This window comes from Chiloscyllium plagiosum, unplaced genomic scaffold (assembly GCF_037043375.1).
Source record: "Chiloscyllium plagiosum isolate Xiang-an unplaced genomic scaffold, Cpla_swu_hap1 HiC_scaffold_3, whole genome shotgun sequence".
NCBI classification, from domain to species: Eukaryota; Metazoa; Chordata; class Chondrichthyes; order Orectolobiformes; family Hemiscylliidae; genus Chiloscyllium; species Chiloscyllium plagiosum.
In genome coordinates, this window is record NW_028270141.1 from 78,043,731 (window position 1) to 78,066,346 (window position 22,616).

Consider the following 22,616-nt stretch of genomic DNA (forward strand, 5'->3'; position numbering starts at 1 on the left):
ATCCTGCTTTATCTTGTCTGAATCTTTAATATAAACTTTCATAATAGTTTCCCTTTCATGAACCTAGTTACCATTAATATAGACTGGTAAGAAATCTCATCCTGCAATTAAATAGCTGCATCATTCACATCACATTTGGAATTGTTTAATAGCATTTGTTTTGGCAAACTTATTGTATTACTTTGAAGAATAAAGTAATTGAGCACAGGTCAGCTCTACGAGTCAAAATAAAGCCAATTACTGAACTAGATATTGTGGTTAAAGTATAAATTTAGTAACTTCAGCAGTTCAAGTCCAAATTGAACTTGGTAAAGTCAAAGAATTGTATGGCAGTTCTACTGTCTTATTGTCAGCAAATGCCTCCAACTCAAAACGTTGTGGCATCAAACCTCTCCAACATTTAAACTGCAATTTCGGTTCCAAACTTGGAACTGCATTATTGAGTTTTTGTTTAAAAAAAAACAAAGTATAGCCTAGTCCACAAAAGGAAACAATTTGAAATCATAAATTTGGAATTAATTTATTCTCATGGAAAAGTGCGAATGTGGTATCTGCTATCAAATGGAGTGATTAAGACAAATAATATTGACATATTTAAGGGAAGGCTTAATGTACACATGAGAAAGAAGAGCATATATGAGTCAAGAATGGTGGGATGGAATTCAAGTGGTAATGGACTTGTATGTAGTAAAATGCTAATGTACACTTGACAAGGTCAAGGTAAAACAACATTTACTTTGTGTTGCAGATTTTTGTAAGACAGCTATGTGACAGCTATTTACATACAGTACTATTTTCATATTAATGAATCATTTGAAACACAAGTATTAAAAAATTCAGTGTGTGCTTAATGTTTGCATAGCACTGTTACTTTTATGGAGGTGGTATCTTATTTTGGGTTAACATCAGATAGTAGGATATCATCCTGATATTGCCAACATTGCCTATTGACTTCAATAATTATTATAATATAGCAAAAGACAAGGGTCAAGAAATAAATATACTATTTTGCTCTACTTAGTGGAGTATGTTCTCTGAAATGAGTTAATTGACGTATTAAAAGTATTCAGAAAATTAAGATGCCATGCTATAAGCAAGACAACTACAATCTGAATGCACCAGAAAATCACATGCAAGCTGTCTGGCTTTTCCATCCTTTCTATTATTGTAAAATTGATCCAATTACATGATGATTTTGCTTTACTGTCTTGACATTTTCTGATGGCAGTGGTCACATACAAAGCCTGCCAGCAGTCCTGAAACTTAACAAAATTAGTCTAAAATTTCTATCTCATGTACCAAACAAAGCATGTAACAGCAATATTTTCTGAACTTTAGAACTCGCTTCCAAATCCTCTTAGAAAACAAATCCCTTGCATATACAGAGTTTTAACTTCTTTAATTATTACTGTACTATTGCTTTTGACTACTGAGAAAATAAATCATTTTACAAAAAGGGAAAACAAATTCCAAACAACTCTGGATACTGGAAATCAGAAACAAAAACAGCAATTGATGGGAAAACTCTGCACATCTGACAGCAGCTGTGGAGAGAAAGCATAGTTAATGCTTCAGGTCCAGTGACCTTTCTTCAAAATTGATTGTGCCTAGGAAAAGCTGAAAATGTGTTGCTGGAAAAGCGCAGCAGGTCAGGCAGCATCCAAGGAACAGGAGAATCGACGTTTCGGGCATAAGCCCTTCTTCAGGAATGAAGCTTATGCCCAAAACGTCGATTCTCCTGTTCCTTGGATGCTGCCTGACCTGCTGCGCTTTTCCAGCAACACATTTTCAGCTCTGATCTCCAGCATCTGCAGTCCTCACTTTCTCCTGTGCCTAGGAAAAGGTTTATATGCTGAAGATGGGATGGGGGAAAGAAGGAGGAGCAAAAAAGAGGTGGAGATGGAGCCCAGAATGTTAAAATAATGGTTGGGCAGACAAAGGAATGGGTAAAGGTTAGCCTGGGGGAAATCAGTAGCTGCTAATGGGGTCCGCTAATATCTTACAATGAGTTTATTATGGTAGCAGCCCATGAGATTACAAGGCTTGGTGTGTGAGGGTTGAGTTCAGGTAAAGGGAGAAGGTGGTCAGATCCTAAACTTATTGAACTAGTTATTGAGTCCTGAAGGTTGTAGACTTCTCAAATGGAAAATGAAATGCTGTTCTTCCAGCTTGCGCTGAGATTCACTGGAGTACTTCAAGTCCGAGACAAAAATGTTGGTCAGGTAACAAGGTGATATGTTGAAGTCAGAGGCAACAGGAAGCTCAGGGTCATGTTTTGTGGACAGAACGTAGGTGTTTCGCAAAGTGGTCAGCCAACCTGCATTTTGTCTTTCCAATGTAGAGAAGGCCACATTGTGAGCAGCAAATACAATTAGCTAAAGTGCTGCTTCATCTAGTTGGTGCGTCTGGAGCCTTGAATAGTGAGGAGGGAAGAAATAAACGGGCAGGCGTTACACTTCCTGTGATTGCATGGGAAGGTGTCTTGTTTGTGTAGGGAGGTGTTGGGAGTGGAGGAGGAATGGACCAATATGTCCTTGCGAGGGAACAGTCCTTGCGAAAGGCTGACAATGGAGGGAAGGGGAATATGTGATGGTGGCATCCTGTTGTACGGGGTGTAAATGGCACCTAATGATCCTTTGGATACAGATGCTGTTGGGGTGATAAGTGTGTTCTGGGCAACCTTATCAGTGTTGTGGGAGGGAAGAGAAGGGTGTGGTTAGAGAAGTGTGGAAGAGGAGTTCGACATGGCTGAGCCACCCTGCCAACCAGTGTTGGGAAATGCATAGTGGAAGAAGAAAGTGGACATTGAGGTCCCCTTGGGGAAGCTAGCGTCATCAGAACTGCTGCGACAGAGATGGAGAAACTGGGAGAATGGAATAGAATCTTTCCAGGAAGCAGGGTGTGATGATATTTAGTCAAGATACATGTGGAGTGTGTGGGTTTGTAATAGATAATGGATTAAAAAGAGACTATTGTTCTTGAACTTTTCTTCCTGAGATACCGGAGATGCTTCCATTATTCATCAATATAAAAAATTAAATAAAAGGCACTCATGGTTGAAATGTTATAGAGTCACAGAGATATACAGCAAGAAATAGACCCTTCGGTCCAACTCATCTATGCCATCGAGCTATCCTACCCCAATCTAATCCCACTTGCCAGCACTTGGCCCATATCACTCTAAACCCTTCATATTCCTATATCCATCGATCCAGCATGCTTTTGATCAAATTTACGGAGAAAAAAACCTGATATTTCAATTATTGAATCACCAATATGCTTTATCAAGATGTGAGCAGAGAAATAGCAGGAAGCTACTAAAGAATGGAACAGAATTTAACCTAAAACGTTGAGAGAACAAAAGACATTCTCTCCAGTGTGTTTCTTCTATTAAAGGAATCGTCAATTTTACATCGGTCCTTAGTCTTGCAGCAGTTTGTAAGATAGGGACTTTCATTTTAATGTTACAGATTCAGCTGAGAGCTGAATGTATGAGACTTGAGTTAGATTTTCCCATTGTGCAGAAATTGGGAAGTTCATAATTAACACGCACGTGATACTAATTGGTTGGCCTGACTGAACTTCACGTGTAGGTTATGTGGACAATCTCTCAGCATGAATAAAACTTTGGCAGCAGTGAAAGGAGATTGTATCCAGGACACTAACAGAATTTTTCCAAACATCCAAAAATAGTGTTTCAAAGCATTCTTTGAGATAAGAGTCATTAGAAAATAATTGGAGAAAATCCACCAAAGAAAGAAGGATTTCTTCAGAACTGGCTATTGCTGAGTACCCAAACAAAGTGTTTGTGTTGATGCAGCAAACATTCCCTTTGAGTTGTGCAGCTACACACATGTGCAGCCCGTCCAAGGGTCTGTACTTGGTGATCACTGTGCAGCTGCTGTCTGCAGCATTAGGCACGACTGTATACAGACCTCAGAGGTCTGTGCAGAAGAAACAAAATTAGCAGGAATACATGATTGAACCCATCCAATCCAGGGAACTTATCCGTCTTGATCCTCATTAATTTCCCTAATACTCTTTTGCCTCATCATCATTAAATTATCTATATCCTGCCAACACCCCATTTAGCTCTTTGATTATTTTGAATTTTTTGAATGTTATTAATGTCTTCCAATGTGAAAACTGATCTAGAAGTATTCATTCAACTCCTCTGCCATTTTCTGGATCCACATCATTATTTCCCCATCCTCATTCACTAAGAGGCCTGTGTTAACTTTGGCTTCTCGCTTCCTTTTTATGTATTGTAGAGAACAACTTCTTGTCCATTTTTATATTACTCCCTAGTTTACTCTCAAAGTCTATTTTCTTCCTCTTTGCTTTTTTTTGGATCATTTTTTATTTGCTTTTAAAACTTTTCCAATCTGCTGGTTTACCACTGGTCTTTGCCATATTTTGTGTTTTCTTCTTTCAGTTTGATGCTATCCTTAATTCCAATGGTTAGTTGTTGGTTCATCCCCTTCCTAAGATCCTTCTTACTGGGGATGTATTACGATTGTCTATCATAAACTATTTTCTTAAGCTACTGCCATTGTTAATCAACGGCTTTTTTGCTAAACCTCTTTTTCGGTACCTTCCAGCCATTGTTAACCTCATTCCTTTGTATTCCCTTTATTTAAATTTAGTATCATTTTTTTCTTTGGGGATCATTTACTCTGAGATCATATATTAAACCTCATTACACATTTCCAGATCAAAAGAGCCTGATCTCTGATTGGATCCACAATATATTCCACAACTGTCGTAAATATACTCTGCATCCTTCCTCATAACTACCTCTGCCAATTCAATTTTCTCATCTACAAGAAGATTAATCGACCATAATTAATATTCCTTTTTTTGTGTGTGTCCTCATTATCTCCTGATTTCATCTCTATCCTGCATATAGCTACTGTTAAAGTGGCTTATGGCAGGATGGGTGATGTATCACTTTTGCAGTATGTGGGAACTTTTGAGTTATGGAGCTGGAGTCTGAGTGGCAAACATTACGTCACTCATTGAGGGTAATAGTTACCTGGGCATTTTGCTCCAGCACCCCTCAAATTAGATCATTCAAATTTGGTTGGTGACTAGGGACAGGAAAGAATTCCTGCAAGTGAGGCTGGCACTGGGACCCAGGAGGTAATGTTCAAGGGGCCTTGACCACTGCAACTGTCCAACAGATATGAGGATCTGGAGAGGGATACATTGGGTTACGAAGCAAAAGGATATCACAGTATTGCAAGGCAGCTACTTAGGTAATAATACAGAGTGGGACAGGTCGAGACACAATTGTAACATTGGGTTGTAAATTTGCTCGCTGAGTTGGTAGATTTGTTCTCAGATGTTTCATCACCATGCAAGGTAACATCATCAGTGAGCCTCCGGTGACATATTGGTTTTCTGCCCTGCTTGCTATTTATCTGTCTCGGTTTTTGTGGTAGGTGATATCATTTCTGGTTCTGTTTCGGAGAGGTTGGTAAATGGGGTCTCAGTCTATATGTTTGTTACTGGAGTTCCAGTTTGAATGGCAGGCCTCTAGGAATTCCCATGTGTGACTTTATTTAATCTGTCCCAGGACGGATGTATTGTCCTTGTGTGTATGGATATCAGTGATAGTTGGTCATGTCTTTTGGTGGCTAGTTGGTGTTTGTGTATCTTGGTGCTAATTTCCTGCCTATTTGTCCAATGTAATGTTTGTTGCAGTCCTTGCAAGGTATTTTGTATGTGACATTCGTTCTGCTGGTTGTTGGTATAGTTCCGGCCCCTAGGCATCATGGTCAGCGAGCAAACCTACCACCACACTAAAACAGCTCCTGATGAATTTAAACATATCAACAACCAGCAGAATGAACATTATACACACAATACCCTGCAAGGACTGCAACAAACATTGCATTGGACAAATGGGCAGGAAACTATCCACCAAGATACATGAGCACCAAATAGCCACCAGAAGACATGACCAACTGTCGCTGGTACATGTACACACAGACGAAGAGGGACACCAGTTCGACTGGGACAATAAAACCATCCTGGGATAGGCTAAACAAAGACCCACATGGGAATTCCTATAGGCCTGGCATTCGAACCAGAACTCTATTAACAAACATATAGACTGAGACCCCATTTCCCAACCTCTCAGAAACAGAACCAGAAATGATATCACCTACCACGACAAACCAAGACAGATAAATAACAAGCGGGGCAGAACACCAATGCTTCACCGGAGGCTCACTGATGATATTACCTGGTGACAAAACGTCTGAGAACATACACACCAGCTCAGCAAGCAAACTTACAACCTGAGTTACAAATCTTCTCCAAAATCTCAAACCATTGTAACATATTGTAAAAGCAAATAGGGTCAAAGGGGAAAGAAATAGTAAAATAAAATTAACAACTCTCAAATGCATGTAGTATTCAGATAAAAATAGATGAATTAACTGCACAAAGAGGTTAAGAGTACTATCTTATAGTCAATGTTGAGCTCCTAGCAGTTCCAAGGTCCAACTGATGCATTGACTTTAGTTTCAGAAGCCATGCTGTGAATGGAATCAGGTTCTGTGCACTGGAAAAACAGAGGAAGTAGTGATTATTATGCAGACATGGTTTCAATGTTTAACCACTGGGAACTGAATATCCAAGGATAAATGGCAGACAGAAAGGAAAGGGTGATTATGTAATTCTGTTAGTACGAGATAAAATGAGCACGATAGCAAGAAATGATCTTGGATTGGAAGACCTCAAATCTATAATGGTGGAAGTAAGAAATAACAAGGGAAAGAACACACGACAGCTGGTTTTTTTTTCCCATTAACTCTGTTTTCTCTGCACAGATACTGCCAGACCTGCTGAGTTTATACAGCATTTTCTGTTTTTGTTGTAGATTTCCAGCAACTACAATTCTTTGTTTTATTTGCCTCTTCCTCTTTCTTGCATGACTCCCTGAAGCTCTCAATTCAGGCATTCTGTTGCAATATGCATAGAGGTGTTAAGTAACACTACATTGGCTAATTAAAAGTGTCCTCATATAAAAAGACGACCTGAGTCACTTAATAAGGATCCTTTTTTAGCTGGTTATTATTAAGCTGTTCTTTTACTGGAACTCTTGGGGAAGAAATAAAACAGCAACACCTAGCAACAACAGAATTTAAACTAGCTTTCCATTTTCAACCACAAACTACATCTACATTGGGTTTGTATAAAGCAAAATAAAAATTTAAGCATTCTTATTCAATGTTCCAGCAGGTTCTTTGTCAATGAAATTGAATCACTAACAGCAATGGAAGATCAAGCTGGATCTATGTTTTTGGGGAGTAGCCATAGTTCAGCTTTTGAGGGTTAATATATAGTCAGAAATGCTTATATATTGAATCATTATCGGATTTCCAACAAGTTTTATGATGAGGAGAGGGACTTGTAGCTTCTGAAGTTTTCTTTCTTACGAACCACCTAGATCTGTGAAAACAGAAATCAAGACCAGAAATCGTTGCTAGGCAACCATCAGCACAGAGGCTTCTGTAGTCTTTTCCAAAGCCAGATTTTTCAGCAATTATCTGCCATTATCTCCCTGAGTGCTTTGCTTGTCTTTTTCTGTAGAATCATTTTACTTACTGTAAGCAACAGGTAGACCATAGTGCACATTAAAATGTTGACCTCAATTTCCAGGAATCCACATGCTAAAAATCCTTTTCGACCTAAGAATTCTCCTCACCAATCTGTACCAATTTTCACTTTGATCATAAATGTATTCCCAACAATTTCAGTCCTAGAACATAACATTAAGAGTCCCTTGGTCATATCTTAGACCTAGCCATCTTCAGCTCTTCAACAATGTCTTCCTTTCGTTATCAGGTCAGAATTGGGGATGTTTGTTGACTATTGCCTCACTGCAAACAATGAATCCCTCTGTCATTCTCACACAATATTAACAGTGTGCTCCATATAAAACTTGCCACACTACAGCAAACCATCAAGTTTCCTTTGACACCATCTTCCTCATCCTCTTAGAAGGACAAAGGCAGTGGTTGCAGGGAAATATCAGCACTGGAGCATTCCAAACTTAATGCCATCCTGACATGGGGCTGTATCGCTGTTTGGATTGTCATTGTGTCAGAAACTTGGAATTTCCTTCTTTTATGAGTGTACTAAATGTTGAACTACAACAATTTAAGGAGGTGTCTCTCTTACCTCTTCTGTAGGGCAATTAGGGATGAGCAACAAATCCTTGTCTTGTCAGTGGCACTGACAGTCAATGGTTTAATAAAGAAAACAGCAGGAACCCTTGTAAGCTTAAATACCCTTCCCGTAATCAAATATTACCCTATAATGCAGCTGCAGGACATATTTAAATGGAATTCTACCCACTCTGGCAACTCTAATTTGCAGATTGCTGTCATATAAAGATTATTAGCAAAACCAAGATAGCCTTATTACATGGGTCAGTAATTAGTTTGAAAATAGGAGGCAGGGTGAATGAGTATTGATTGAATCGTGCTATCATCAGGGTCAAGAGAAGATGTTTCCTTTCTAATATAGTCATGAATAGTTTCAGTAGCTTCCACTGTCTGCTCAGGGAGACGATTCTAAAGAAGGCCTTCTTAAAAAAAAAAATCTGTTTTAGGGGTTGCAGGCTAGAATTTATCTCACCAACTTATCCCACGTCAAAAAATAGGTTTAACAGGACACTTGCTATTGTGGTTGTCTGTTAAGTTAATTCACCAATCAATCAACCATTCTCAAAGAAAAAATTCCAAGCCAGAAAGTCCATTATTATCTTCAAAGTTCAGGAGAATCTTGGGAATTTTGGAACAGGACTATGCATTTTCACTCTTATTCTGAAAGTCTGTGGGATCCTGACACCTAGTTTCATAGATATCTGTCACCTAGTTTCATAGATATCTGCCCTTTGCTCCATATCTTCTCTTACTCTCTGGTAACAAAAATTTATCAATCTCTGTTTTCAATTAACTCTCAATTAAGCATCAATTTTCATTTGCATATTCCAATACACTTTATTTGAAGAAGCACTTCCTATTGTCTAACTTTAATTTTTAGAAGGTGCTTCCTTGCCTAGGCACCACAACTAGTATAAACAATTAATCTCCATCTAATCCATTTTATGTGGTATCTTGAACACTCATTAAATCACCCTTAATCTTTTTAGTTCCAAGGAATATAATCCTAGTTGGTTTAATCTCTTTTAGGAGTTTAGGGCCAGAACCCAGGTTCTTATGCTTTTGCGTTAGATCAGATGTTGTTTAAAAATAGCAGATAAAATTTCAGGATACGCACTCCCTTTATCACTTTACTCAATTATTGCTGGTGCAAGAACCCAGAAATGTTATAGGATTTGGCACACATCCCTGAATGCATAGCATAAATGTATCGATCTCAAATTAAAAATTTATAACTGAGGCTGCATCCACAGCCATTTGTGGAAGAGAGTTCCAAATACCTACCAGCCTTTGTGTGTAGAAGTGCTTGCTAACATCTCTCCTGAATGGCCTGTCCCTAATTCTTCGACTATGCCCCTGAGGTTTGGAATCCCTAACCAGTGGAAATAGTTTATCTTTATCAACCCTGCCTTTTCCTGTTAATAGCTTGAAGACTTCAATCAGATCGTTCCTTAATTTTCTAAATTCTAGGGAAAGCAGACCTAATTTGCATAATCTCTCCTCAAAATTTAAACCCTGAAGTTCAGATATAATTCCTATATTCATTCCAAGCTCAATATATCTTTCCTAAGGTGTGGTGCCCAGATCCACACTCAGCATTCCAAATGGTGTCTAACATGTGCTTTGTTTAGCTGCAGCATAATGTTTGCATCTTTATACTCCAGTTCTTTAGATATAAAAGCTAACAATAGGTACGAAAATGTTGTGAAGAAGTCATAAGATTGCAAATTGATATGAGGAGAATGAGTAACCAAGGAAAAAATTTGGTAGTTGGAATGTAATGGAGGAAAATGTAAAGTGGTTCACTTTGGCAGGAAATATAAAAAAGCAATGTTACATAAATGGAGATTGAATACAGAATTCCAAGATGCAGAGAGCTCTAAGCTTTCCAGTGTGTGAGGCAAAAAAAGTTTATATGCAAGAATAGTGAATAATTAAGATGGCTAATGGAATGCTCTTGTTTATTATAAGAAAACTCAACATAAAAGTAAGAGTGTTATGCTTCACTTTTATAGGTCATTGGTCTGACCACATCTCAAATACTGTGTGCAGTTTCAGTCTCTTTATATAAGGAAGGGTATGAATGGGTTGGAGATAGTTTAAAGGGAGTTTGCCAGATTGTTACCTGGAAGTTGTCTTATGAAGAAAGTTTGGATAAACTGGGCTTGTTACACTAGTGTTTAGAAGAGTAAAGGAAGTGTATAAGATCCTGAAAGGTTTTGACAAGGTGATATGGAAAGGATATTTCATCTTGTGGATGAATCCAGAATTCATCAGCACTGTTTAAATATTAGGGACTGCTGTTTTAGGAGAGATGAGATGAACTTGGTTTATTTTTTGGGCTGTGCAACTTCTGAATTTTGTGCCTTTGAAGGCAGCATCATTGAATACTTTTTGTGTCATTGGTAGGTAGATTCTTGTTTGGTAAGGGAGTCATCGGGGGTGGATAGGAATGTGGAATTTGAAATGCAAGATCAGCCATGATATTATTGAATGGTGGAGCAGGCTCAAGGATTGGAAAGGCCTTACATCTGCTCCTATTTCATATGTTTGTATGTTCTGTAATGTGGTGCGTTTAATTCATTTTTACCAGTAAACTACAACAGCATCCTGCCATTCACTGCATTTGAGTGTTACAACACTGGGTAAACCCCTCTGTTAATTTAACCCCAACACACACAGAAACTCACCTCAAGCCATAATCTGTTAAATTTGAGAGGCAGAGAGCCATCCCAGAGGTCACTAATTAAAATAAAAATAACCGTTTTATTTTTTAAATCCAACAGACAATATTAAAACCAACAATTATTTACAACTCCTTTCTCTTAAACTCATCTTTTACCCCTCTCTGTAATACTGGTCCAATTAAAAACCCCAGTTAAGATTTACAACAAAAGACATTTCAAAACCAGTCAGCTTTGCTAAATCTCCTTTGTAGATTTTCCTGTAGAATCTCCCCAGGTTGGCTTCGATGTTCTGCTGTACAAACTCTTTCTACAGACAAGTACCTCTGAGAGAGCTCTTGAGCTAGCAGCCTACATTTGATGGTCTTTTGGCAGTTCTCCCTCTAGCTGTTCAAAATGTCTGGTTTTATACCCCAAAACATTGGATTATTTCATTGGTTTTAATATTATCAAAATACTACATTTAAATTTGATTGGATTCTAGTATCTTGGGGCATAATTTAAACTGGCCGAATTTGAATTTGTTTTTGTTTCATGGCAACCCAGGTGCTATTTGTTTTGACCGAGTATTACATTGTTACTTTGTTCAGGACACTTTGCACTTTCAGTCCTTGTTAGCTTTTCAATTCTCTTGAAGACACATTCATAACATGAGGTAGAGAGTAGGTAGCCATTTTGTTCAAAGCTAACAATAAAATGGCGTAGCACAGTCAGCAATTTTGAATAAGAATGTAAGCATTTATGGTTTAAACATGCAATCGTGCATTGCCTCAAATTGTTCCATTTGCGTGTTAATGGTTCCAAGCACCTCACTATTTACCTGACAGCAATTTCTTGCCTGTTGTACCATTTTATCAGATCACAGTATGTATAAAACAAAATTTATTTTCATTCTTTCAAAGAAAAGTAAGTACCTTTGGAAAGACATCACTAAAACATGATAATGTTTTATTACATCCAGAACTTGTTCAGCTGAAACATGAAATCTTAGTATTTTGTTTTTAGAAAATTGTCCCTATTGTGTGCTTCCAAGCAAATGGCGAGTGTTTACCAATCTGAAGATAAGCTAGATGGAAAAATGCATAAGCATCCATTCATGCTCCGAGGAGTAAGTGCATTATTATTCAGCAGCACAGTAGTTTTTAATCAGAAAATGGAGTTGCAATGGTAAAAGATGAGGTATAGGTCAGATTACAGAGCTTTGTGGCACTAATGGTAATTGAAGAGCTACAACCAAGCATATGAGCTAGAAAGTAAATATAAATCTTGTCTGCCTTACATTCAGGGATGTTTTGTTTTAGGAATTTGCTGTTACTACGGTCTATGGTAAAGCAAACTACTATTCCAGCAATTTAACCCTGTACTTTATTGATTTTGGCAGATAATAAGCAGTGCTATGTGATTGAAGTTAGGTAACTGGTATTATAATTTTATTTTTAGTTACTTAATATATTGTTATCCATGTTATACTTCATAAAAATGTATTTGACATAGATGTCTACAGTTTATATTAAAGCATTTTCTAATTTTGAGAAATGCTGAAATTTAATCCATAAAATTATCCTATTCCTTATCCATTCCATTCTATGCATAATAAAAAAAATGGTAAAGTTGTCACAGTCCTAACAGACCATAGGGCTACTGTCTCATTAAAGAAAAATGACTAGTGGTGGTTTAACCTGAGGTTCACCACACCTAAGGTATGGGGAAAAAATTGAGAAGGAGAATTCTTCATTGTAACCTCAACCAGTACAGGAATTGAACCCATACTGTTGGCATTATTCTGCATTGCAGACCAACCATCCAGCCAATTAACCGAACTGATTTACAGTATGTGGCGTGGTGGCCTTCAGGTTAAACTGCCATTAGTCATCTGTTTCTAATGAGAGGACAACACTATGATCTGTTTGGACTATGGTGAAGTTTTAATTTATTCATAATATAGAGATTAAACCTGGTTGGTTCTCATTGCTTTAACTCTTAATTTAAATCTTGTCTGTCTTTTCTGAAATAAAGAGAGCAAACGATTAAATATGAATGCAACTAATCTGAGTAACTTTAATCCTATGAAACATCAAGAAGTAGGGACACGAGTAGGCCATTCAACCCCTTGACACTGTTCCACCATTCAGTTGGATCATGGCTGTTATGACATAACTCATATCCACTTTCCTACATTCCCTCGATTCCCCTACTAAAGTGAATTTATCTAAATTAGCCTTAAAAATATACAAGAACTTTGCCTTCCAGCTCTCTGTGGGAAGGAATTCTAAAGACACAAAACCCTCTGAGAGAAGAAATTCCTCCTCATCTCAGCCTTAAATTGGTGCCTCTTTACTCTGACAGTTTGCTGTCTGGTCCTAGACTGTCCCATGGCGGGGACCATCCTGTCAAGCCCTTTAAGAATCCTACGTTTCAATACAATCTCCTCTCATTCTTCTAAAGTTCAGTGAGTAACTCTCAACCTGTTTAGTGTTTACTCATAAGAAAATCCCTCCATATAAGGAGTGAACTGTCTGTAATGAAAGAATGTCTTTCCTTAAATAAGGTAACCAAAACTGTTCAGTGCTCTGGATGTAATCTTAACAGCACTTTCTACAGTTCCAGACGACTTCCTCTTCTTATACTCCAACCACCTTGAAATAAGGACCAACATTTCATTAACCTTCCTGATTACCTGCTGCAACTGTATGCTAGCTTTCTGTATTTCATGCACAAGTAGCCGAAGTCACTTTGTGTTGCAGCTTTCTGCAGCACCATTTAACAAGTAAACTTGTGTTCTCACTTCCAAAATGAACAGCTTTACATTTATCCACATTATACATGATTTGCCAACTTTTTGCCCAGTTAACCAATGATATGTCTGTAGAAATTGTTTGTATTCTCCAATCAGTTTGCCTTTCCACCTGTTTTTTAATGTCATCTGTGAATTCGACTACAATACATTCACTTCCTTCCTCTAAGTCATGTTGAATGGTTCATTGTATTTCATGTGTGTGAAGTATTAATGTGTGAGATTTGTTGAACCTTAACTTCATACGTCTCTAAGCTATTGCTATAATTCTAGTAATAGCACACCAATGATGTTACGTTTATTCAACGGAATAGATTACTATTAACTTCTTACTTTTCTACTTTACTTTCTGGTTATGCATCTAAAATTCACATCCTGCCTTATTTATAAATATACCAATTGGTGAGACATTACTCCTTTTCTATAACTTGATTTACAATGAACTATGGAGTGAGAACAGATTTCTTTATTTAGAGTCATAGAGATATGCAGCATGGAAACAGACCCTTCGGTCCTATCCATCCATGCCAACCAGATATCCCAACCCAATCTAGTCCCACCTGCCAGCACCCGGCCCATATCCCTCCAAACCCTTCCTATTTATATACCCATCCAAATGCCTCTTAAATGTTGCAATTGTACCAGTCTCCACCACATCCTCTGGCAGCTCATTCCATACATGTACCACCCTCTGCATGAAAAAGTTGCTCCTTAGGTCTCTTTTATATCTTTCCCCTCTCACCCTAAACCTATACCCTCTAGTTCTGAACTCCTCGACCCCAGGGAAAAGAGTTTGTCTATTTATCCTATCCATGCCCCTCATAATTTTGTAAACCTCTATAAGGTCACCCCTCAGCCTCTGACGCTCCAGGGAAAACAGTCCCAGCCTGTTCAGCCTCTCCCTATAGCTCAAATCTTCCAACCCTGGCAACATCCTTGTAAATCTTTTCTGAACCCTTTCAAGTTTCACAACATCTTTCCGATAGGAAGGAGACCAGAATTGCACGCAATATTCCAACAGTGGCCTAACCAATGTCCTGTACAGCCACAACATGACCTCCCAACTCCTGTACTCAATACTCTGACCAATAAAGGAAAGCATACCAAACGCCGCCTTCACTATCCTATCCACCTGCGACTCCACTTTCAAGGAGCTATGAACCTGCACTCCAAGGTCTCTTTGTTCAGCAACATTCCCTAGGACCTTACCACTAAGTGTATAAGTCCTGCTAAGATTGCTTTCCCAAAATGCAGCACCTCGCATTTATCTGAATTAAACTCCATCTGCCACTTCTCAGCCCATTGGCCCATCTGGTCCAGATCCTGTTGTAATCTGAGGTAACCCTCTTTGCTGTCCACTACACCTCCAATTTTGGTGTCATCTGCAAACTTACTAACTGTACCTCTTATGCTCACATCCAAATCATTTATGTAAATGGCAAAAGGTAGAGGACCCAGCACTGATCCTTGTGGCACTCCACTGGTCACAGGCCACCAGTCTGAAAAACAACCTTCCACCACCACCCTCTGTCTTCTACCTATGAGCCAGTTCTGTATCCAAGTGGCTAGTTCTCCCTGTATTGCATGAGATCTAACCTTACTAATCAGCCTCCCATGAGGAACCTTGTCGAATGCCTTACTGAAGTCCATATAGATCACATCTACCACTCTGCCCTCATCAATCATCTTTGTTACTTTCTCAAAAAACTCAATCAAGTTTGTGAGACATGATTTCCCACGCACAAAGCCATGTTGACTATCCCTAATCAGTCCTTGCCTTTCCAAATACATGTACATCCTGTCCCTCAGGATTCCCTCCAAAAGCTTGCCCACCACCGAGGTTAGGTTTACTGGTCTATAGTTCCCTGGCTTGTCCTTATCACCCTTCTTAAAAAGTGGCACCACATTAGCCAACCTCCAGTCTTCCGGCACCTCACCTGTGAATATCGATGATACAAATATCTCAGCAAGAGGCCTAACAATCACTTCTCTCGCTTCTCACAGAGTTCTCGGGTACACCTGATCAGGTCCTGGGGATTTATCCACCGTTGCCCCTTTCAAGACATCCAGCACTTCCTCCTCTGTAATCTGGACATTTTGCAAGAGGTCACCATCTTTTCCCTACAGTCTATATCTTCCATGTCATTTTCCACAGTAAATACTGATGCAAAATACTCATTTAGTATCTCCCCCATTTTCTCTGGCTCCACACAAAGGCCGCCTTGCTGATCTTTGAAGGGCCCTATTCTCTCCAGAGTTACCCTTTTGTCCTTAATGTATTTGTAAAAACTCTTGGGATTCTCCTTAATTCTATTTGCCAAGGCTATCTCATGTCCCCTTTGTGCCCTCCTGATTTCCCTCTTAAGTATACTCCTACTTCCTTCATACTCTTCTAAGGATTCACTCGATCTATCCTGTCAATACCTTACATATGCTTCCTTCTTTTTCTTAACCAAACTCTCAATTTCGTTCGTCATCCAGCATTCCCTGTACCTATCAGCTTTTCCTTTCATCCTAACAGGAATATACTTTCTCTGAATTCTCGTTATCTCAGTTCTGAAGGCTTACCATTTTCCAGCCGTTCCTTTACCTGTGAACATCTGCCCCCAATCAGCTTTTGAATGTTCTTGCCTAATACCGTCAAAATTTGCCTTTCTCCAATTTAGAACTTAACTTTTAGATCTGGTCTACCCTTTTCCATCATTATTTTAAATTGTCAACATTTATTTTGATTTTTTTAAATCAGTATGAGTGAAGCACAGCTGGTTTATGTTCACAGTCCCTAAGTTGAACTGAAGCAGTAAATAATTTGTACAGTTTCTGCCTGATGGCATAACTATATTTAAAACAAAAACTATTATTAATCAAAATCTTCCAATTATCTCAATAACTTAATAGTTGAGGATTGACCAATATAGTTTAATAAAGTATTTAGGTATTGGTGAATATTTGAAATGTAAGAAAATATGAAAGAAGTCATTTAACGTAGTGGTGAATGTTAAGTTTCCTCTCCATTTTTAAAGCAAATGAAAAGTGGTCATTTATCCCTGGGAATGAAGTATAAATGTAAGGATGTTTTGTTGCAGTTGTATAGGGGAGTGACAAGACCGTCTAGACCAAGTACTCAACCCAGTTTAAATATAGAACATTTCGGCACAGTACAGGCCCTTTAGCCCTCAATGTTACATCAACCTGCGAAACTCATCTGATGCCCACCTAACCTACACCGTTCACTATTAACCATATGTATGTCCAATGCCCATCTAAATGTCCTTAATGTCTACTACTGTTGCAGGCAGGTCGTTCCATGCCCCTACTACTCTGAATGAAGAAACTACGCCTGATATCTGTCCTAAATCAATCACCCCTTAATTTAAAGCTATGTCAACTCGTGTTATCTTCACCCTCTGAAGAAAAAAGCTCTCACTGTCCACCCTATCTAACTTTCTGATTATCTTATATGGCTCGATTAATTCACCTGTCAACCTTCATCTCTCCAATGAAAACAACCTCAGTTCCCTCAGCCTTTCCTCATAAGAAGTTTCCATACCAGGCAACATCCTAGTAAATCTCCTCTGTAACCTTTCCAAAGGTTCCACATCCTTCCTATAATGCGATGACCAGAACTGTATGCAATACTCCAAGTGCAGCTGCACCAGAGTTTTGTACAGCTGAAGCATGCCCTCGTGGGTCCTATCCGCCAACAACTTCTCATGTCCCCTCCTGGCTCTTCTTACCCCTCTCTTTAGATCTTTCTGACTAACTTATAGCTCTCAAGCCCCCTAACTGAGCCTTCATGCCTCATCCTCACATAAGTCTTCCTCTTCCTTTTGACAAGAGCTTCAACTTCTTTAGCTCCCTCTCTCGACATGGCTCCCTCTCTCGACAACTACCTCCCTGCCAGATAGGTATATACTTATCAAGGACCCGCAGTAGCTGTTCCTTGACTAAGCTCCACATTTCAAGAGCTTCCTTCCCCATCCTAGGCATCCTAAATCTTGCCTCAACGGGTCATAATTGCCTTTCCCCCAGTTATACCTCATTCCCTGCAGCCTATACCTATCCCTGCCCATTGCTATTGTAAACATAACCAAATTATGGTCACTATCGCCAAAGTGCTCACCTACCTCCAAATCTAGCATCTGGCCGGGTTCATTCCTCAGTACAAAATTCAATTTGGCATCGCCCCTTGTTGGCCTGTGTCAGAAAAACCTCCTGCACACATTGAACAAAAACTGACCCATCTAAACTACTTGAACTATAGTATTCCCAGTCAATATTGGCGAAGCTAAAGCCCCCCATTAAAAACTACAAATAGTTGTTTGATATCTTTATTTAAGAAAATAACCAAATGCATTAGAAACAGTTCAGAGAACATTCACTTCACTGATTCTTGAGAAGGGAGTTCAACTAATGATGAAAGGCTTAATAGATTGGGCCTGTATCCAGTGGAGTTCAGAAGAACGAGAGGTAATTTTTCTTCTAAAACACAAGATCCTGCGAAAGAGGGAAGGAATTCTTGTGGGAGAGACTAGAACTAGGAGACTGCTTAAAAATAAGGGATCACCTGTTGAATGAGATGAGAAATTTTGTCTGGATATTGAGAATCTTTGAAACTCTGCTTCAGAGCGTGATATAAGCTAAGTTGTGTAATATTTTTAAGATAGTGGTGGATAGATTCTTAACTAATAAGAGATTCAAAGTTATCAGGGTAAACAGAAAGGTGGAGCTAAGGCCAGAAACAGGTCAGCCACAGTTTTATTAGATGTTGGAGCAGACTCGAAGGATTAAATGGCCGGTGCCTCTAGGGTAGGTATTACTGCTAGATTATTAATCCAGAAACCCTGGTGATATTTAGTGACCTGGGTTCAAATCCTGCCATAGCAGATGGTGAAATTTGAATTCAATAAATATGTGGAATCAGGAGTCTAATGATGTCCATGAAACCATTGTTAATTGTCAGGAAAATCCCATCTGGTTCACTAATGCCCTTTAGGGAAGGAAACTGCCGTTCTTATCTGGTCTGGCTTACATGTGACTCCAAGTTTATTGCAATATAATTAGGTATAGGTGATAAGTGCTGGTCTGGCCAATGACACCCACATCCCATGAATGAATAAAATAAAAAAAGATTTATATGTTCATTATTTAAAGAAATCTAATACTATAACATTCAAATGCATAGAAGAGGCTGAAGCTAGAAATATTTGTGATAAGGACTGTCCTTTGACAATATGACAGAGGATGCCAGTTCACAACAGATATTACCTGCAGCACCTAGGAGATTGGAGAACATTGCAATCCCAAACCTCTACATCAGCTCTGAATCATTTCAGCTTAAGGACCTTTGACTCAAAGTTGTTAAGCTGAAATTCCAGCCACAGATTCTTGTGGGACATCAGGGAGAGAAAGAGTTCCTAGAGATGATCCCACCTCCTAAGTAGAACTTTAAAATCAGTCAGTAGTTAAGAATTAGAGGATGTGACTGCAGCTTGGTCAGATATTGTCTTCCAATAAAAATATTATGGTGGAGCCTTAGCCTGGACTCTGAACAACAGGTCTGAAAGTATTGCTTCCTGTGTGGATAAAAACAGGAGGAGTGATGGCCTGGTGGTATTATCACTTAACTGTTCATCCAGAGAACCTGGTAATATTCTGGGGACCTGGCTTTAAATCCTGCCATGTTAACTGGTGGACTCTGAAATTAGGAGACTAATGATGACCATGAAACCATTGTCAATTGTCAGGAAAAATCCATCTGGTGTGCACATGTCCTTACCTGGTCTGGCCTACATGTGATTGCATAATTCCCTACCCTAGAAAAAAGATCATCGCTATATCTTCATTTATCGCATTTGGATTTATTTACGGTATCCTTTAATTGACTATAAATTCTGTAAACTACAAGTACATAAGAATATTTAAAATAAAACTGTTAGAATAGAACCTGTACAATAAAGTGCAATGGTGATAAGTAAAATAATGTATTTGAAATTATTTTCAAAAACATTTACAATTGTGGAAGTGGTGTTTTTATTCTGATTATCTGTATCTGCTTTATCTGTCACAATTTTCCATTTCTTTCATTTTTAATTTTCCAGGAGGAAGCAATCCATGGATTTCAAGTTAGCAGCTACCTAGACTTTATGGAAAATCTGGAACATTCCTACAGAACGACTATACTGACAGAGATGGAAAATATTAAATCATAGTGAATACAATTTAAAGGTTTATACAGTATCTAGTAAAATCACCATCTTTACTTTTTATACATAAATTTTCTGAAAATTTGAGTAATATAAAATAATTGTATTACAGACCTGCACAATTAAGTTAATTACATTTGCAGTAAATATGACTTGTCATTTAGGTGGTATAGTGAGAAAGAAAAACATGTTAAACAATACCAATTTGTGAACAACCATATGCTCTCACAATCGTTTGTAGCATATTAAAAATAAAATATATTTTTAGGAATGTTATGTGAATTCTTTCCTTTGCATTAGGCTGACCAAACTAATTTTCCCTGTAGTTAGTATGTCATGTTACTGTGGGAGAAAATATGCTCAACACAGTGAGGATCAATTTCCACAGTTAATATTATGGTACCGTGTAATTATCTCCAGGGTTTCCATGAACCTCCGATGAAATTATGAAAGAATGGTTGGAGAAATCCAATGAACTTACAATTCCAGAATCTCTAAATTGAAGCATTTGTTAATTAGCTTATGTACAAGAGACTGCAGGTCGTATGATCTCAATGAATCTAGTTATTGGTAAATAGTTTGGAAAAGTTACAGGTTTTTAGTTTGTCGAATTAAAAGTGTGATTGAGCTATGTTTCTGATCTGGGACTGTATTGGGACTCTTTTGGTTTTAAATCAGTTATAATAAGCAAAAGTAAAGTTCAAATAAAAGTGTACATTATCTGTAAATTTATACCACGGTAGAATATTTTGCAAAATCTGTATTGCTGACCTGCTTATAAAGAATTTCTGATATTATAATAACTGTCTCTTACCTAAATGTAAGGGAGATTAATGGTGTTCTCATTTGTTCCTACTCTTTGCAGAATTCAGATGTGACCACAGGGATGCAGAGTTGCTGTACGGTAGACTATTTCAAGCATATGCAGTGGCAGAAATATATTATTCAACCAATTTTCTATAATTTCTGCTGCAGCAGTGATGGGCATTAGGAACACCAGTGCAAATGCTTGTACTTTTATATGATTAGTGCTTAACTGATTTTGAATTGTTACTATTTTTTTTCAATTCACAAATTAACTATGTTGCTTGTTAATTTTACTGTGTTATATTTCTTAGACTGTTAATGCAAAACTGCTTTGCATAGATTTTGATATATTCCTGCCCATGCAGTCAACTGGAGCATTGTTTGCTCGTAATTTTCACATTTCAATATGCATTGTAATGCAAAGTCTGCACTTTGATCCATAACTGCAATACTTCGTTCCAATAAAGAACTTTGTCAAAGTGCATTCCACACTGGACTTTGGTTATGTAACATTAAAATCATTGGAGGCATATATCCAAAGAACTGATTTTCTTACAGAACTTGGGGTGAAGTGTGTTTGGAGCTCAGATGTCACGAGGTTTCTCTTACATGAGTTGCTTTCAATTCAATGGAATTCAGGATGCTGAAGTATATTCTCCAATAATCTCTATTTCACAGTATTAAAAGTAGGGAATTTATTCTATATTATTGCTCTATAAATAAGTTTATTTACTTACCTTAATAATATCAATAGTTTGATCAAAAATGCTCTATACTCGATTATTTCACAAAGCTCTGTACTTTTCAAATAATTGAACAGTAAATTGTGTCAGTACTGATGACCAGTATTTTTGACATTCTTAACTTGAATCCATTTAGTTACATTGTAGAAAAAACTGTCAAGAACATTCTTTTAATTTTGTACAGACATAAACCAAACAATTTCTAAAAATTCTATTTTCATGCAGATTTGGAGAAACTCTTCTGGAAAAGAAATGAGTCAAAAATAATAGCAATTTGAAGCTGAAATATTGATAAAAGATTGCCAGTAGAATTTAGACATGCAAGACCTAATCTATTCTATTCTGTTCACTGCTAAACAAGCCTTGGTGAAAACCTTCGCTCTAATATTTTATTTTAAGAATGGTGCTTGTATTTTTTTTCACTCCAACTTCCTGCATTGCAATCAAAATTGCATCCTCAATTCTGAACAAGTTCCTCGTTGCACATGTTACTGAGAGGTTTTACAAAATGTCTCCAGAGTTATATAAATATTTTCCAACCATATTTTCATTCCTGTTCTAAAGCATAAAATGTATGTCAAATCTAAATGTGCACAGACTGTTCCTTTAAATTACTTTAGATTATTTGAAAAAGATTTTTTTTGTTTATTCTTTAATGGTGTGGATGTGAATAGAAGATTAATTGGTTGACTGACAGACAGAAAGCAGAGTTTCCACACTTGAGTCTTTTCTGACGGGTATGATGTGATGAGTAGGTCCTGAATGGGGACCTCCATTTATCAATAAGTGATTTAAGTTAGGATAGCAAAGGCATGGTACCCAAATTTCCAGGTGTTGTAAAGATAGGCAGGAAGATATGTTGTTAAGAGCAAATAAGGCGACTGGTATAGATAGGTTGAGTGAGTGAATGGGCAGATGGAGTATTTTATGAGAAAGTGTAAAATAGTTCACTTAAATGTGAAATAAATGAGAATGACTTGATAGCTATTACAGAGAAATGGTTATGGGGTGGCAAGAGTTGGCAACATAATATTCAAGGATATTTGCTATTCCAAAAGCATAGGCAAAAAGAAGGTTGAGTAACTTTGTTAATAAAGGGAGGTATCATTATGATGGTGAGTAGTGATTTGGGTGAATTAGGTCATGATGTAGAATCAATTTGGGAGGAATTTTGAAACAGCAAGCAAAAGAAGTCATGGCAA

The 22,616-nt window shown here is 37.9% G+C and overlaps 1 protein-coding gene across 3 annotated transcripts in view; it reads left to right on the plus strand.

The window, feature by feature from the left end:
• Nucleotides 1-21,155, plus strand: part of tbc1d32 (TBC1 domain family, member 32) — a 245,760-nt gene extending 224,605 nt beyond the window's left edge. For 2 of the 3 annotated variants that reach the window (XM_043684303.2, XM_043684311.2), the window contains 2 exons: nucleotides 19,760-19,886; nucleotides 20,730-21,155. In XM_043684303.2, coding sequence (XP_043540238.2) covers nucleotides 19,760-19,870 — 111 coding nt within the window. In that variant the 3' untranslated portion in view covers nucleotides 19,871-19,886; nucleotides 20,730-21,155. The remainder of the gene's footprint in view (nucleotides 1-19,759; nucleotides 19,887-20,729) is intronic. The other variant, XM_043684307.2, reaches the window with a different exon arrangement.
• The last annotated feature ends 1,461 nt before the right edge of the window (nucleotides 21,156-22,616 follow it).